Source organism: Callorhinchus milii, unplaced genomic scaffold (genome assembly GCF_018977255.1).
Source record: "Callorhinchus milii isolate IMCB2004 unplaced genomic scaffold, IMCB_Cmil_1.0 Scaffold14, whole genome shotgun sequence".
NCBI classification, from domain to species: domain Eukaryota; kingdom Metazoa; phylum Chordata; class Chondrichthyes; order Chimaeriformes; family Callorhinchidae; genus Callorhinchus; species Callorhinchus milii.
In genome coordinates this window covers 15716012-15733223 of record NW_024704755.1, presented here as the reverse complement: position 1 = coordinate 15733223, position 17212 = coordinate 15716012, and the positions used below count along the sequence as shown (strand labels likewise).

At 38.2% G+C, this 17212-nt stretch overlaps 1 protein-coding gene and 1 long non-coding RNA gene across 2 annotated transcripts; one reads left to right on the top strand and one right to left on the bottom strand.

Annotated features, from left to right (window-relative positions):
- Positions 1–1814: 1814 nt before the first annotated feature.
- On the bottom strand, positions 1815–6991 carry LOC103185890. The gene is made up of 8 exons (XM_007904632.2): positions 6907–6991; positions 6357–6677; positions 5085–5404; positions 4639–4737; positions 4339–4382; positions 3522–3626; positions 2964–3071; positions 1815–2378 (listed from the first exon to the last, which is right to left on the bottom strand). Exons 3-8 carry the CDS (start codon positions 5203–5205, stop codon positions 2250–2252), a joined length of 606 nt encoding a protein of 201 aa, XP_007902823.2. The 5' UTR covers positions 5206–5404; positions 6357–6677; positions 6907–6991; the 3' UTR covers positions 1815–2249.
- A 6495-nt stretch (positions 6992–13486) lies between these two features.
- Positions 13487–16488, top strand: LOC121850124. Its single transcript, XR_006085467.1, has 2 exons — positions 13487–13998; positions 16188–16488. It is a non-coding gene; the product is annotated as an uncharacterized LOC121850124 (long non-coding RNA).
- Positions 16489–17212: the final 724 nt, after the last annotated feature.

The window sequence follows — 17212 nt, the reverse complement described above, 5'->3', positions numbered from 1 at the left end:
TTGGAAAGAGCTATCCAATTCAGTCCCACTCCCACCCTCTCTCCCCATAGCCCTGCAAACTTGTCCTCCCCAAATAATTATCTACTTCTCTCTTAAAATCTGTTATAGAATCGGCTTCCACCACCCTTTCAAGCAATGTTTTCCAGATCCAAACAACTCACTATGTAAAAAAATTTCTTCCCATCTCCCCTCTGTTTCTTTTAACAACTATTTTAATTTGGTGTCCTCGGGTTACCAACCCACCCGCCAGTGGAAATCGTTTCTTCTTGTTCACCCCAACGAATCCCCTCATAATTGAATCTGTGAAACTCAGTCACTCTGACTCGTTTCTTCCCTCAGCTCAAGACCTGTTAACTGTGTCGTTATTCATCTTTCCCCAGCCCCCTTGCTCCCACCCACAGCTTGGGTACCAACCAAGTACTTTGAATGCTTTAGGACATCTTCCCGACATGAAAGGTGCTCTATTAATGGTAAATTTATATTGTACTGTTTTAAATTTTCTAATGTGCTCTTCGCCAGCTTCCCTGGTTTCACCATCACAGGACGCATCTTATTCCAAACTCCACCACCACATATCGACTCACACCAAACCCCACAATGCCCAATTATCTGTCCCAATCATCTGTGGCACTCTATTGATAGCCCTTTCCACTGGATTAACTTGTACATGCGACCCTGCAAACTCTGCACCATTATCCGTGTCATTACACACCTAACCTCTGTAACTGTCCCTCCCTTTCCCTTCCTCAGCCCCATCCACTCCTCACTACATGTTTAAATCCCACCTCAATCCGTGCTTATGGTCACCTGTTCCCTTCCTCGGCGGCTGATTGCTGTATGAAGCACTCTAAAACAATATCGAAGAAGGGCGCTATATATATTTCAAACCATCTCTCATGCTTTCCTCCTCCATACCGTTGATCTTGGAACAATTGATGCTATTTGTGAGATTGTCCCATGACTTGTCTCCAAGCATATAATACTGCAACATGGGAGTATTTGAAAAATATTGATTACAATAATAATAGGTAAAGATGTCTTACTATAATAACGATTTAGAAATATGACATAATTCAATATGTTTTCACTCTATCTGTTTTATTTTGCCAATGAATGTGGATAAGGGCCCAAATAAATAATGCTACTATTCTTAACTGATAATGAAATGTGTATATCCCACTTCGAAAAACAATATTCCAGAAAATGTAATTAGAAACTAGATCTGCAATTTGATTGTGAAGAAATAGAGAACAAATTAACAGACAATGCAAACTCGAATTGGACCAACTATACTTCCAGGATTTAGCGATAGTGGACCAAGACGCATTTAAAAATTTACAGAAAGAAATCGGTCTTGTAGTTCATATCGATTGTTGCATCAATACAGAAATTACATATAATAGCTATCTACAGCCACTCACGATACAGTGATCCACAACCATTGTTCGTACTGTCAAATAATAGTTTTAAATTCATAAGCAGGATACTCTGTTCATTTTGAGAGCACAACACTTCTGATCTAACAATATAAAAATCGCTTTAAAATACTGAAAAATTAATGCAATCAAAAGTTTAGTAACTTCCTATTAGGTAAATTTTTGTAGATACTTGATCAGTTTGAATGCCCACACGTTAACCTTTTCACAGTGGTAGATGAAGGGCACTATGTATTCTTAATCAGACCGTATGATAACGCATATCAAGTGTCACTTCATTAATACCAAAGAGATAAAATGAGTAAATGAGATATCAATACAATTTATATTTCATAAGTATTCTTAATTAAAATGTTATAAAAACTGTTTACACCACTATTCCAAACTTTTGTAATTTGGGTAAAGTTTTATATTGATAGATTTATTTCTAAGTAATTCACTGAAAACTTTTGATACTTTTGCTGATCGGATGAGGGACATGAAGGAGGCCCGTGTTTGCTGAGCAGAGGCAGTAGCCGGGGCAGTAGGGTCACACGAGGTTGCATGTGTAGAGGAGGGGAAACCTACTGCTAAGCATTAAGATGATTTTTTTTAGTAAGTAACTATGGTTATAGATTTAACCATCAATGATTTCTTGCAAAATAATTGCTTAAGTTAAGTAAAATCATTAATAGCCAGAGTTGTGCTTGAGAGATACTAATTGGTTAGTAACAAAGAACATAGATTCTTCTATATGACAGAGATCTGTGAACAATATATGCAACGAATTATAGTAACATTATATGGTTCCCGATTCCCTGGTGGTGACCTTGGCTACTGCTCTGCTGTTTTCATCTGTACCTCGGCATATTCTGTATTCTTGTTGAATTTAGGCATTCCTGTTTTTTTTGAGCTACCCAAATCCAGAGCAGCATAAGTCAGCTTGTTTACCCCTTGTTTGACCTGTAAGGACGAAATTTCGGAATACTGTTAGTTCTTTGTTTAAGTCACTTTACGCAACTCTGCCACATTTCTGCCAAATATTTATACCATTTATAAGATTTGCATTGGTAGTCTTTGTTCTAGTTATATGGCAGCCATAATTTTTATGAAACGTGTGATAAAGATATCATCCAGATTAAGAAACATTATTAGATTGGTACAAGATATTACTTTGAACACAGGAGCATTAGAATTGGTATAAGAAAAAAGACTAAGGTACATCTAGGTCATCTTCTACCATCCTGGTAGTCGCATGCTGCAATAATGAAGATGTTGATGGCAATTAATTTTGTTAATTAAAATGGTTCTGGTTTGTCAAATATGAATGTACCAGACAGATTTTTAGTGGAATGAAAAATCCTAAGGTAATAAATAATTGCTAATAACTGCAGGTGATGACGAGACGCCAACATATAACTGGCGTACCCATAAGTGACACCCAATATATATGGCAGGGAAGACTCTCAATATTAACCAATTTTCAGCTTCGATATGTAGTATTGTAACATTTCTTGTCTCTTAGCTCCATGGGTTGATGACCCTTACCTTGGCATATTCTGTACTCTTGGAGGTAGGTTTAGTCTTTCCTATTTTCTTGGAGCCAGATAAATCCCGAGCTGCATATGTTGGCTTGTTACCAATTGCTCCCTTTGTCTGGGAAGCAAATATTTGGAAATGTAATTAATTTAATTATGTTGTCAGACTTCAGAAATCTCCCAAATAAATGCACTCAGAATTTCCAGCACCGCTTTCCCTTTCCATTGCTTGGTTAATAAAAAAACTAGGAGTTAAATATTCCAACTCCTTTTCATGTAGATACGATTAATAGTAGCTACTATAAAATTCCACGAGGATGTTAGGGAAGAGGGAACTCAGTTATTAGGCAGTTTCTAAGTACCCAAAGGACATATATTATTCATCTGTAATGTTCCTATAGTCAAATAATTTGCCTTACTCGCATTCCAAGATTCAACCAGAATTAGATGATTTGAGGAGCGTGAAGCACAGAAATAATATTATGTTAAACAACTGGAGTTTCATTCTAGTTTCTAATCCCATGATTTAGGATCTGAAGGAATTATATCTCAATTTAGTATTTCTCACCTGGGTGTACGCTGTCCTCTCCTGATATTTAGGTCTTGGAGATTTCTGGGAACTTGTCAAATCCAATGTGACATAAGCCATCTCATCGTGTGCTCCCTGCACAGTCTGTAAAATGCAACTCGTAGTTCCATGATTGGTTCATTGTCTTTAGTTCTGTACACACTAATAATAATCTTTGCATTTGATATAGTGCTTTTCATAACCTCTAGACGTCTCAAATCGCTTCACAGCATATACTGTGAAGTGAATTCGCTATATTTGTGGGCAAAACGCAGCAGCCAATTGTGAAGAGCAGTCATGGATTGAGTGACCAAATTATTATTTTTTTTTAAGGATTGTTATCCCGAAAAAGCAATCCGCCAATCGACTAACAACTGAGTTCCTACTTACTGTTAGCTAAACAGGCATGTGGAGTAAGGAAATTTGCTCAACATTTCGCCCTGCCGAGAAGTGAACCCAGGTCTCTCCCTTGCGAGTCGAGTGCTCTGACCACAGGGTTACAGGACTTCACACTACTGCGTAAACACTGAGTGTAACACTGCGATGAACAAGTGAACTTCAGCTGCCTAGTTTAAAATATTTTAAAAATCACTTGAGAATATTTTACAATACTTATAGTTGATAATATATACTGCTAGCAAATGCACTATATTATACGTGGTGCTCAATAATTGTGCGCAAATTATAAAGTGAGGACGTATAAATGCTCGAAGGAGAATGAGTTAAAATGTTATAAAATCTATAAGGAATAATCTCTATTTATTCCATCAATCTCTGCAAGGTGACAAACCTGCTGAGACAAGTTATATAAAGTTACCTGTTCTCCAGAACGGTGCGATCCATTAATTTCTTTATGGGAGCCTAAAATTAATGAAACTAAATTAATGAAATATGTATTAAATTTCTATGACAGAAATTTAAAATAATGTGTGGACTAGAATGAATACAAATTCTGAAATTGATTAATATTTAATAATCATTAGTGGACTGCACAGACATTTAGTCTTCAAACCTCTCTTCCCATTGCATAATCCGGGGATGTCTCATTTACTCATTGAAACATTGAATTAAAATGGAAATAATACACTTAATTTCAATAAAAACAGATATTTCTTACCTCTCCATTTCATCCATTTGCATCGCTTCCCAATAATAATTAAAACTACTAGAAAAATCAGTGCAGCCACTGCATATCCAACGATCCAATAGTCAAACCCTGGTAAAATGGCAAGATACAAAAAAGAAGCGATACATTACGGTGCATGACGTTCATTTATTTTCTCAACACGATGTTTGTGGCCTGTTAACTAATGTATAATTTAATTAACTCCAGGTTTCACCAGAATAGAGATTCTGTTATTAAATTGATGATTTCAAGTTTTCATATTTTAATGAGTCTTCTTGCATTACTTTTCGAGGAAGATAATGCGCATACGCCTACATTTCTAATACCTTTTACTAAAAGTTGATTTTTAAAAAATATTTAGCAATTAGCTTTGCGATAAATTAACTAATCATGGAAAAAGACACTTATAATTAACAGTAGGATTTCTGGCATGCTACCTTTTTCAGAATGTTCAGGAAGTTGAACCTTGTATTCGGCAATTTCTGAAGCCTTGAGGCTGATGTGTGACACCTTACAGGTATAAACAGCCCCCCTCAGGATGGGCTGTGCCACTTCCATAGAACTGGAAGTTACATACAATCCCCTGGATTCTGCTGTTCAGTGGTATTTATTCCTGTTGTAATTTCGGTGACACTGTTATACCAAGTCAGGATGAGATTCTTCGGGTAATACTCAGCCGTTTGACACACAAGAGTCAGAGACACCGATGCATTACGTTTAGTAAACCTTGGGATTATCTTCAGTGGTGTTGGTGGAACTGTGGGTTAGATAATGGAGCAGAATTACACCATTTCTATTCAGTTGAGGAAAATTTAATTCCGATTTATATCTGATTAATTTCTCTGTGACAACTTGATCTGATTTCTACATTTTGTATTTAATGAATTACTCGTAATAACATTTTCTTTACTCTCCAGCAATCGCAGTTGCCAAAAGTAATGAGTCGACATTACTATTTATAAATGTAGTTCACATTTAAGTAAATAACTTCATCGCAAAAACCTGGTGCAGGCGGCATTAAAACACAGTCGACTGCTATTTACTATTGACAATCTTCACCAAAGTAAGGATTCTGTTTCGGTCATCAATGTGGAAACCCATCACAAACTGCTTAAAAGTATTCATATTTAACTGTGAATTCCTTGGTTCCCACCTATCCATGGACATTCCAGAGATGTTAAGAACTCTAAATTGTGTGACTTGGCTAGTTGTGTTCGAATTGCTTTCAGTGTACACCTAACGGATATTAATGTACTTTGATTTGGATTGATTACTTGCATGTTTATCATGTTTATAGTGCCAAAATAGTTACCCTCTTTGGAGCGGGGGTGGCAGTAAGGGGTGAGTGGGAATCTTGCCACTCATCTGCTGTTTAACCCTCAAGACAAACCGGTACCGGTCGGGCTTTTCCTACCTGCACAGCATTGCAGGAAGCCAAACTGTGCTTTCAAATTTCAAGGGGTTGGCAAGTATGTGGCTTTAAAATCTGATTAAACTCCAGGGGACACAACAAACCTCTGCTCTCCAGAATTAGGTAACCAGGAAACATCATTCCTTTTCAGATACTGCACAATTTCCCAATGTAGATGTCATACACACCTGCAGTTCTCAGTCTAGTTTTGATTCTCTTAAGATTATAGTGCGTTAGATATATTTGCGTAATATGTAAAGATAACAATGATCCAGTTCTGCGAAGGGTTAACACTTACCGCATACAGTTAAATTCGATCCAGTTCCATTTTTTGCTATTTTTCCCTCCAACGCCAGAGCGCAGTGATAAACTCCAGAGTCCTGAAGATTCACATCCAGGAGCTGAAAGAAGCCGCTTCCTCCTTTTTCAATATCAAATATTTTCCTGGCATCTGGCCGTGTTTGCAGGTACTCCCTCTCCCCATGCTTCCACCAGTATACTTTTGTACGTGAGTTTTCTTCAAAGTAGGAAATGGCACAATAGAAGGTGATGCTTTCACCTTTGATTACAGTTGTGTGTTTGGGGAGTTGAGTTACTTGGACCGAAATGCCGTCAACAACTATCAAAACAAATTCAAACACTGATTGAGTAAAATATGTAGCCGATGAAAATGAATACAGAGAAAATTTAAAGCACGAGGTAAAGATGCAAGTAAAGCAACAAAACTTTGTTTGCAACAATTTGGATTTATATAACGCCTCTCACGCAGGGTAGTGCCCCAGAGCACTTGGTTCAGTATAAAAATGAAAACGACTGCGAGTATCTATTTAATTCAACCAAATACCTACCTGTGGAAAGCATCCCCACGAGAGAGAAACAGTAAAACACAACACTCGCCATGGATCACTGTCTGCGATTATCCTGAACCCACTGCTGGTCTGTACTGAGGGGTGCAAGATGCTAAAAATGAATGTGAGGCAGTGACGTTTAACGTCCTGTCTCTGTAGGTTGAGCAATACCCTTTTAATTGATTGCCATTTGCAGAAAGGTTATTGTCTACTTGAGGAGCGTCTAAAACTTACTTACTGTCGATACAGATGAAAGGTGAATTGTATCTGAAATTTACAATACATCCGTTATTACTGTTTGAACTATTATCTCGTGATAATCTACAGGATAGTTCCTCATTGCAACGTCTGAAAGTTATGTTCATGATTGTGACCACCGAGTTTGGTTTGACACCCATATCGCAGGAGATCTGTTCCAACAGTTTCCTCCAACTGTAGCTGCCGAATGGAACCATTTGAAGGGACCTTTTAGAAAGAGCGTATGAATTAGGTATTTTATTGTGCTATTGAAGCATTCTTAGTTTCGTACATCAAACTAATCCTATTTTTGTTTAATTATTTGAAAACGTTCAGAATAACATATTATAACAAATTAATACTTTACAATTATTGGACGCCTGAAGAATCAAAATATTCGACAACGATTAAAATGTTAAAGGAGAATTAGGAATTTATGGACCAAATCCGATTTTTACTTTATTTTTTCAGCTGCTTGTTTATTGTATATTGCTAAAACGTAATAGTTTTAATCCCGATTTAAATTTCTCTCATTTGTCTCACAGCTGAAGAAATGTCATTCATTTGAAATTTGGAATTATCTTCCTAGATTTTTCTAGAATTGAGATTGTAAATCATGTTCAAACCGAAACGAGTTGCTGCTTTAAAAGAAGCCTTTTTTGTGTAAACTTAATATGTAGTAAAGATTCTCATTTTGATCAATAATAATACAATTTGGAGCGCAAATGATAAGTGAAATAGGAATGTAGGTCCTGTGAGCATATTTCACATGCAACAAAATGTTTGTCTCGAAGTAGAACTCAGTGTAACGATTTCTGGGATATTCACAAATGCATTGAGTTTTTCTACACAATGCAAAGAAGAATTGTTCATCAGTGATTGGGTTACCTTGATGGAAATTTCCTAACTGCAGGGAAACAGAAGATTATAAATCGGAAGGAGAGTATATAGTGTTATCATTGCTCAGTTGAGAATATCAATATAATGCAATCATCACCTTTAGCTGTGGGTGAAAGGGAAACGTTTTTGAGCTCCCTCTGATTTATTGGATGACCATCGTGTACTGCGGTTTAAAAGTAGATTTTTTCCAACCAGAAAGAATATGTTTCAGATGAATCTTTTATCTTTTGTCTGCCCTGCTTGGCCAGGTTGACAGTTGTCAGGCCAGGTTGATGGTTTGTGAATGAAAATGATCAAAATACCAGCAGAACTCTCGGGGATATAAGCAATACAATTACAAAACAATTTACATTTGTATGGCGCCTTTCACATTGGGATGACTTCTCAACGCGCTGTGGATATCTATCTGGGTATCTGAGCCGAGGCATGGGGGAGTCGAAGGTTACATTGGGAGCGAGGAGGGGGAAATGAACCAAAAGATTTATCAGAGGCACCTTTTGAGGGGTGCTTTGAAAGTGGGCAGCAAAGAAAAAAACCTGGGAGACTCTGGAATGGGAGTTCCAGAAAGTGGAAGCAGACTGACTAATGGCTCACTCTATTATGGTAAGGTAGGACAAATTAAGTGGAAGATATGAATTAGAGGTAAAAGGAGCATTGCAGTCAATCGTGTTAGGAAGTTGCTGATATGGTGGGGCTCTGCTGCGGGATGGGAAGCCATGGTGAATTTGAGTGATGGGTTGACTTTTGGTGCCAACGGGCAGGTTACAAAGTTGTGGGCAGCCTCAAGCTTGCGTCTGGAAAAGCTGGGAAGTGCACCAAGCGGGCACTGGATTAATCAAGTTTATATGTGATGAAACCACGAATGATGGCCTGGGCAGCCCCGGGAAAATACACTGGTGACGGCGAGGGAAAGTTGACTAAATGGGAGCCCAGAGTGAACGAGAAACCAGATATAGGGCTTGAAACGTACTTGAGGGTCAAACAAGACCCCAAGGTTCTGCATTGACTACTCGGTGGCGTGAGTTCTGCAAAGTAGATTGATGCAGTCAGCACCTGAGGTGAGAAGAAGGTTACAGCGTTAGCAACCAAAGGGGTGAGAAGAAGACCTGGAGAGGTGTGGGGATTCGGTCAGTGGATCAATTTGTTAGGGAATATGGGAGGAAAGAGATGCACGGGACATGGTGAAAACTATTGAAGCAGGAATGGGGTAATGCTGGAGGGGGAAGGACTGTGCTACAAGAGGAGATGCGGAGCTCAGGGTAATTTCTCGACTCCAGGAACCCCACCTTTTTATGCTTGAACATTGTCCTTCGGACCATGCTGAGAAGTGCAATTCTGGGTATTTTTATCGATCTTGAGAGATAGGAAGGTCCGAATACAGGTTAATCTTATGGTATCTAAGTCATATCTCCAACCAGCTTTCCTAATTGACGTCCTTAAAGTGCATCTGAAGGTTTCGTCTTGCCCATTTATGAGTGCTAGAGCTGAGTAATTCAGATATGTGGCATTGGGCATAAACAACGACAACAACAACTTGGATTTATATAGCACCCTCCACGCCGGACGGTGTCTCAGAGCACTTCACAGTAACGGATCCCGGTGCCAAGGCAGGGGGAGGAAGGAAGGAAGGTAAACCTCTGGAGCATCAAGGTGGCTGGCAAGTTACGAGACTTTCTGCAATGGTCATTCCACCATGCCAAAGGCAGGTGTCTGTAATATATCTGATGAGGAAATTCTGAGGATTGGGTCGTTAGCTGATGGAAGACATTACATGGACTCCAGAATCAAAAACACAGGTTCCTATGTCTTGGGCTTGGAATACACCAACTGGAAACAGCTGCTGCTAAAGCACAACACCTCCAATATGTGGACCATCGCTCAATGTGAAAGGATGTGTATCTGAGATGTGAACAGAAAGATGAGGACAATGCTCTTACACAACCCATGCTGAGTTTTGCTCCTCACCATGAAACTTTCAGGAAGTTCCTGATACTTGTCATCCACCTTTTGAGTTTTCAAACCTCCATCTGTCAAATGTCCAAATAATGACTATTATCCTTGTGGGAGGCAAGAGGGGATCTCATTGAAGCTGAATTGGCTCCAAGGTGGCATGTTTGGCAGCGGAATGTTGGCAATGAGTTGATTATCTGTGGTGCTCTCAGAAGTCCCTTTCCTCAGGCAGACGGGTCTGAGGTATTATAGGAAACTACTGATGTCAAAGCAGTCAGATTGTCTCACCAGGAGAATTTGGAAGGGCAGACCAGTCACTTTGAGCAGTGATTCTCCTCAATCATCTCCTATTAACCCTGCAAACTAAAATCATCCGGGGAGAGAGTGAACATGCCATTACAGGCATTGGAATTTCCAGGTGTAGGTGACATGGAAGGAATTCTCAGCCCGTTTTGGATACTCTTAAGCACTGAGAGGTTTTCTGCATGTGCTACTCCGATGACTAAAGAAAACAGAAGCCTTTCACTCCTGGCAGTTGGAAGTTGAGATGATGGTGAAGGAGGCAAGAGAAAGTGGGCGAAAGAGGTAATTGGTGGCAGATAAAATTAACCTAAGGTTGTCCCTCCCTTCCCTCCCCTCACCCTGACCATTTCCCCCCTCCTCGCTCTCTCCCTTCCCTCCCCTCACCCTGACCATTTCCCCCCTGCTCGGGTCATGACCCAACTGTGCAGCGCCTTGGGACGTCCTCCTGACGTGAAAGGCGCTTTATAAATGGAATCTTGTTGTTGTTGTTGTTGTCTTTGGCCTCATAGTTGAGCTTGAAGTAGAAAGATGATTGGGCTGAGGTGAGGGCAAAGTGACTTTGTATGTATCTGGCTAAAGATAGCCATAGACCATGAGGCCTGATTTGTGTCACATGCTTCCAACAACAAGAACCTGGAATTTGAGGAAAGAATGGTAGCTGTTGTATCAAGAAACTGCATATTTCTCAGTATGTGCTCACGCTGTCATGTTGATCTGTGATGTTATCAACTTGCCTATTTCATAGGAAAGTTGTTTATGAACACTTTTCTTCATGGGGGAAAACTGTAGAAATTAACTGCTTGTATTGAACTGATATGATTGATTTAATACACTGTTAGATCTCCATAAAAATTAATCCATTTGTTGCCTTTGCCAGAACTACCAGAGCTTCATTAAGAGTGCTACAGTCTTGTTATAATTAATTAAAATCACTATTTCACTGGACAACCCTCTGTGCAATCACACCCAACCAAAACATATAACTCCTGAATGTACAAAGACTGGAAGTCACTGTGACTTGTCGCAATTCAAACATCTGCAACCTTTTATCACACACAAGCAACAGTTCAGGATTTGTCAGACAATGATCAGAATATTGGTGTATGTTATATCACAGTATCTGTCTTTTATGGGAAGATTTCCTTGGGTGAGTGATTATGTTACGCAAGTTTGCTATAAAATAACATAGATTAATGTTATTAATATTTTATGATCTTTTATTTATTACATTGAGTGAACCGAGCCTCTGTTTCTATGTCTCTGTCTTTTGTTTTAATTATATTGAATGTATTTCTGAAAGTTGTTGACGGTATATTTATCAGAATGACTAAACTCCCCTAACACATAGAGGTCATCAAAGGTACAATCATGACCTCCCACTGCATGGTTCCTATCACTCAACCCAAATCGAGTTTAAGAACGTGCTGGTGAAAGTAGGTAGAGGGTGGATACCTGCAAACAATGACATGCAGACCGAGCAACCTATTTTATCTTATTACATCAGTGTTATATATTACAACTATTATGCGACTTTGTCATTGATCTTCAATTGCATGGGCTGTGTGTCTGTACCAGATGTGGATAATAAATTGCATTGCATTAAAATTGCATCATTCACCAGTGCCGGCGCTGACAACAACAGTGCGTTTCATCGCGTCTGGTGTTTTATTTGCTCCTGGTCACTTACTGACATTCAACAAATTATCCAGCACTGAAGGTTCAGCCATTATAAATTAAAGATTCGCATAAAGCGGCTTTTAAAGACATTTGTTATTAACACTTAACCAACCTTAACATTGACATCTTTAATAACCTTTAACATATTTAACGTCATTGGTGCAATATCTGCAATAAATCCTTTCTTCAGAATCACATGTGTGGATAGAATGATGTTTCCAGCAATTTCTCAACATATATTTCACTTCTGACTGTTATTGCAGGTCATAACTGATTTTCTCCCGAATTTCAATCTCATGTTTTATCATGATATCCTATTTTGGGCCAGCCGGGTATTGATGCATGCAAAAACCTTTCACCATGTTTAAACTGATTAAAATCAGACTATGAAGTCGCATATGCTTACCATCTACTAATGGAAAATATTACCATCTGAAATTGAATAAGGATTATCTCTTTGGAGGGAATGATTGTACCTGTTTACTCAATTCTGGTAATTATTAGGTGCCAGTTGGCCAGAGCTAAGGTTTGGGGACGCCGAAAGTATGTTGCGGTTCCTATTGGAGTTTAAACATCCAAATCCGCAATGCACCTGGGAAGCATATCACTGTTTTTATAGCTACTTTCAAGGGCTTAATCTTGCTCGGCTAACATGACCCAATGGGAAGAATCACCAATCTTAGTCTGAACCCTAAGCCTTACCGACAGCCAGGCTGTCGGCCTATCGTTCGCAGTGCATTAAAGTACTGTAGACGTGCTTGAGGGAGGTACAGGTTTCCAGAGCCTTCAGATCCCAGAAAGAGACATGTTGGAATAAGAGACAACCTGATAAGCTTTGATTCCAACACAGTGAGGATGAAACATAGGGGTTTATCTTAATTGACTTTAAAGTCACTGGTTAATACGTATTGAATTACATTCATTTTAAGTGCACAAATGGAGCAAAATAGATCGGATTATTGTGAAGAATGGGGAGTCTTAAAGCAGTTAAATTAGAGCATTTTAAACCTATTTTCTGCAAGTATTTACTTGGGTTCAGTGTGACATTCAAATCATGTTCATGCGAATATCAGGTTTAATACTGGTGCAATTTGGAATAGTATGTACATACAAATTACTGGCTTCTTACCAATGTTTGCAGCACTTATTATTTTTAAGAACAATAAAGTTGGGGGTGGGTGGATTCATTTTAGAAACTAATTTTACGTATGTGGATTGGGAAAAGTCATCCATATTTCAAGGTGCAGTTGTTACTGAAATTGAGAGTCAGCCTGACTTCATTGATAGCGCCTTCGCATCTGAGTGTGATCATAAATAGTTAACTTAAAACTGGTTGATAATATGTTGGGCAATGCTGCCGTTATAAGGTCAAACTGTAGGCGTTCTTGCAGGCAAGTAGCTGCTAAAATGTAACAAACAGGAAACTACATTCTACCGTGTGGTTTCTGGTGAACTTCACAGTTTCCTTTAACATCATTTTCAACATCAGCGTCTCGTCTGATTGTAAATATAGAACATGGTTTATCAGGTTATCTTCGGCCACGAGAAGTTCATTGCAGCTCATTCTGTGATAAGTAGCGGCAGCTATTTTATACATGGTTTCAGCATTAATGCAAGAATAGGCACGCTGTGTTCTTCCCATGACTCCTGCTAACCTTGTATAACAAAGCTGTGACTGATTGGGTGGTCCTAGCTGGACAAGCAGCGGGAAGCTTGCTAAACAGTCCTCTCGATGACCATCTGTACAGTATTAGTGGGTTAAACTCTGGCAGTATCACAAATGCAAACTCTGAAGTCTACACTTTTCGGTTCTTGCCAACATGCCACAGTGCTTTCTGGAAGTAGGTAAGCAGGATATGTCCCTCCAGGGTGATGTTGTGTCTTTCATTCCAGACTCCAGGATAATTCCAAGCGTAGGAGGAGTGAATATGTGGAACTCAGTCTACTTTGCTTATGTTTATGAATGATCATGTGTCAGCTATTCGGATGACCAAAATGAAATAGAATGGAGCTTTCCTATCACGGGTGAGTTCATTGGGTTGATCTTGTTGTTCCTTATCACCAACCTAGACTGTGTAATTATACTGAATTCGAACTTTATCACTTCTATGAAACTGTCTTACATTTTAATTTATGTGCAAATTCCGCAAATATTATTTTAAAATAGATTCCTAGAGTTTTATTTGTTGATGCAATGAAAGGGGTTATGCACTGATAATGTATTACTCGTTATGTGGGCTCCATAATTACCTTAATAATAATAATAATAATCCTTGCATTTGATATAGCGCTTTTCACATCGGGAGGACGTCCCAAAGCGCTTTACAGAACACACTGTAAAGTGAATTGACTGTATATTTGTGGGCGAACGCGGCAGCCAATTGCGCACAGCAATGTCCCACAAACAGTCATAGATTGAAAATGACCAATTTATTATTGTTTTTTGGTTTTTGGAGGGATTATTATTAGGCTCTGTGTGGAGTAAGGAAACTTGCCCAAGGTTTCGCCCTCTGCCTGGAATTGAACTCAGGTCTCTTGCTTGCAAAGCGAGTGCTCTAACCATTGAGCTACAGGACTCCACGTGTCCACCTTATCTGGACACTTGTGTAAATTGTTCTGAGAAACTGGCTAAAGTGAAGCATATGCTGTCCAATTGTTCAATAAGCCTGAAGGATTTTAAGCAAGATATCTGCATCCAATAGCAAAACCAGTTACTGAGTTACAGCTATACTTCTTAAAAGAATATTTAGAACGGCTGTTTATATGCAGAATGTGAGCAGGGATTTTATTTCCTATTGACAACTCAGTGTTCTCACTCTCATCACATAATGGATATAAATATCTTCCGCAGACTACTCCTAACCCACTACTGAAAAGGTTGGCAATCCAAACATCATTTTTTTTTACAACTTTTTTTATCATTGTTGAGAAAATAATTGTGAAGGAAAGGAAATCGGAGTTGAGTTAGGGCACAGTCATATATGAGGGAATAGCAGTTTTAGTTTGATTGCTTCGGAACTCATGTTTCAAATATATTCATAAATTTTAAATTGCTTCTTGAATTTAATAAAATTGTTTATTTTCATCTGAATTAATCCATCACTAGTTAATCAAGGACAATGGAATAAACCAATAAGATAAACATATAATTTGTTCATGAGATATAATTTCAAATGCTGTTTTAAAATCAATTGAGCTTTTGTACAATATATTTCATCTGGTTTAGACATATAATGTAATCATAATAATTAAGAATTCTTACAATCCATCATAATCCTTATACACATTTGGTACAGTGCTCTTCACACTGGGAGTATGTCCCCAAGTAACGTCACAAGATATAATGTAAAGTACAGTGTCGGTGTTTTGTGAGAGCTTCTAGTATTAAAAGGATTAAGCTTTCGGTTCCTGATAGTTGTTGCTAAAGAGGTGGAATTCTGTGGAATTCCTGTGAAATTCCTGGCAAAAACTTTTCAACTCACTGTACATTTATAGTTGTTTGCACGCTTTTGAAGGTAATACAGTAACCATTTGCTCACCGTTGGGAAATATGATGTTTCAGATAATGTTATGATTTCGAATGAGATAATACTTAACAATAATAATAATTCTTGCATTTGATATAGTGCTTTATCATTTATTGGAGATGTCTTGAAGCACTTCACAGAATACACTGTAAAGTGAATTGACTGTGTGTTTTGTGGGCGGAAAGCTTGCACACAGCAGTGTCCCACAAACAGTCATGGATTGAAGGGACCAATTTATTATTATTATTATTTTGAAGGAATTATTACACCAGGAAAAGCGATCCACCAATCGACTAACAACCGGGTTTCTACTTACTGCCTGGTAAACAGAGGCGTGTGGAGTAAGGAAAATTGCTCAACATTTTGCCCTGCTGGGAATTGAACGCAGAACTCTAACCACTAAAGCGACAGGAATCCACTAATGCGCGTATAACTGAAGTAAAAGAAAGACTCCTACAATTATGTACAAAATAGTGGAAAGTGTCCTTGAGGCATCAGAAAGTACTTGCCCTGCACAAAGAGTAACCCAGTGTGATAAATTGAAGTTAAGTGAGAGTAAAATAATGCTGTGCAACGTTAGCTTGGTAGGTTGGAATTAAAGTTGAGAGGTTATATAGTACTTGAAAAAGGCATGTATTTTGCCCTGCCGGGAATTGAAATTATTTAATAATATTCACTTTTCAACAGGTAAAGCTTCACTTCAGCTCAAGAATTCAAAACGGAGATGACCTGAACGCATATATACACTTCCACAATTGTGTCCATTTCAGGCAATTATTGATGGAACAAGAATCTGTCGAAACTTGACTGCCTTCAAAGCTAATGCTTTTCTTCCCAATACTGAGGGATAGAGACCGTTAAAATTTTAGTATGTTCAACTCTTTATGGAGCAAATGGTCTGTTTCTGTCTGTGATAAATTAGGATTTCAGCTATTTGTAAGTGTAAACTGAATCTGTGTAACAATAAAATTGTATTTCGTGCCAAATATTAACAAGTGTTCTATGTGTTCATTAAAGAAAGCATAATTTAAAAAATATATTTTTTTATGAATAATAATGAATCATAAAATAATAAAGAAAATAAAGATTCAAATAGATTGTACATGTAGTAACGTAATAATAGTGATGTGACGATCACAAGTTATTACAATGTGAAAAATAAGGAATTAGAGAAAATCAGGAATATATCAGCATGCAAATTGAATGTGGACGTTTGTGTCACTGTAAAACAAACATAGTTCCTCTAATTGTGGGTGCAGCTGGGACTGTTAATAAGGCTATTCAAAAAAGGCTTGACAAAATACCCGGTAAACAAAATATCAACCTCTTGCAAAAGTAGCTATTGTTGGAATCTCAAATATATAAAGAAGGGTAACATTTATTCATATGTAAAGTGACCGTGTTATTAGTCTGGCAGACCCATCAATGAAAACCATTAAGAACTACCTCTACAGAATGACTTAAACTTTAATAATATAATAATCCATGCATTTAATAAAGACCTTCACCACATTGTATAGCCTGCTCCACAGGATGTACTTTAAAGTAATGGTGGCCAACATGTGGCCCGCGGGTCAGTTAAGAAGCAGACTCCAGAACATTCGCATGAGTAAATCAGTTTTCGATCGGTAGTGTGTTTTCGGTTTATTCTTAATTGAATATTTCTTGATTTATGGCATGAATCAAGAAATATTCAATCAAGAAATTGTATT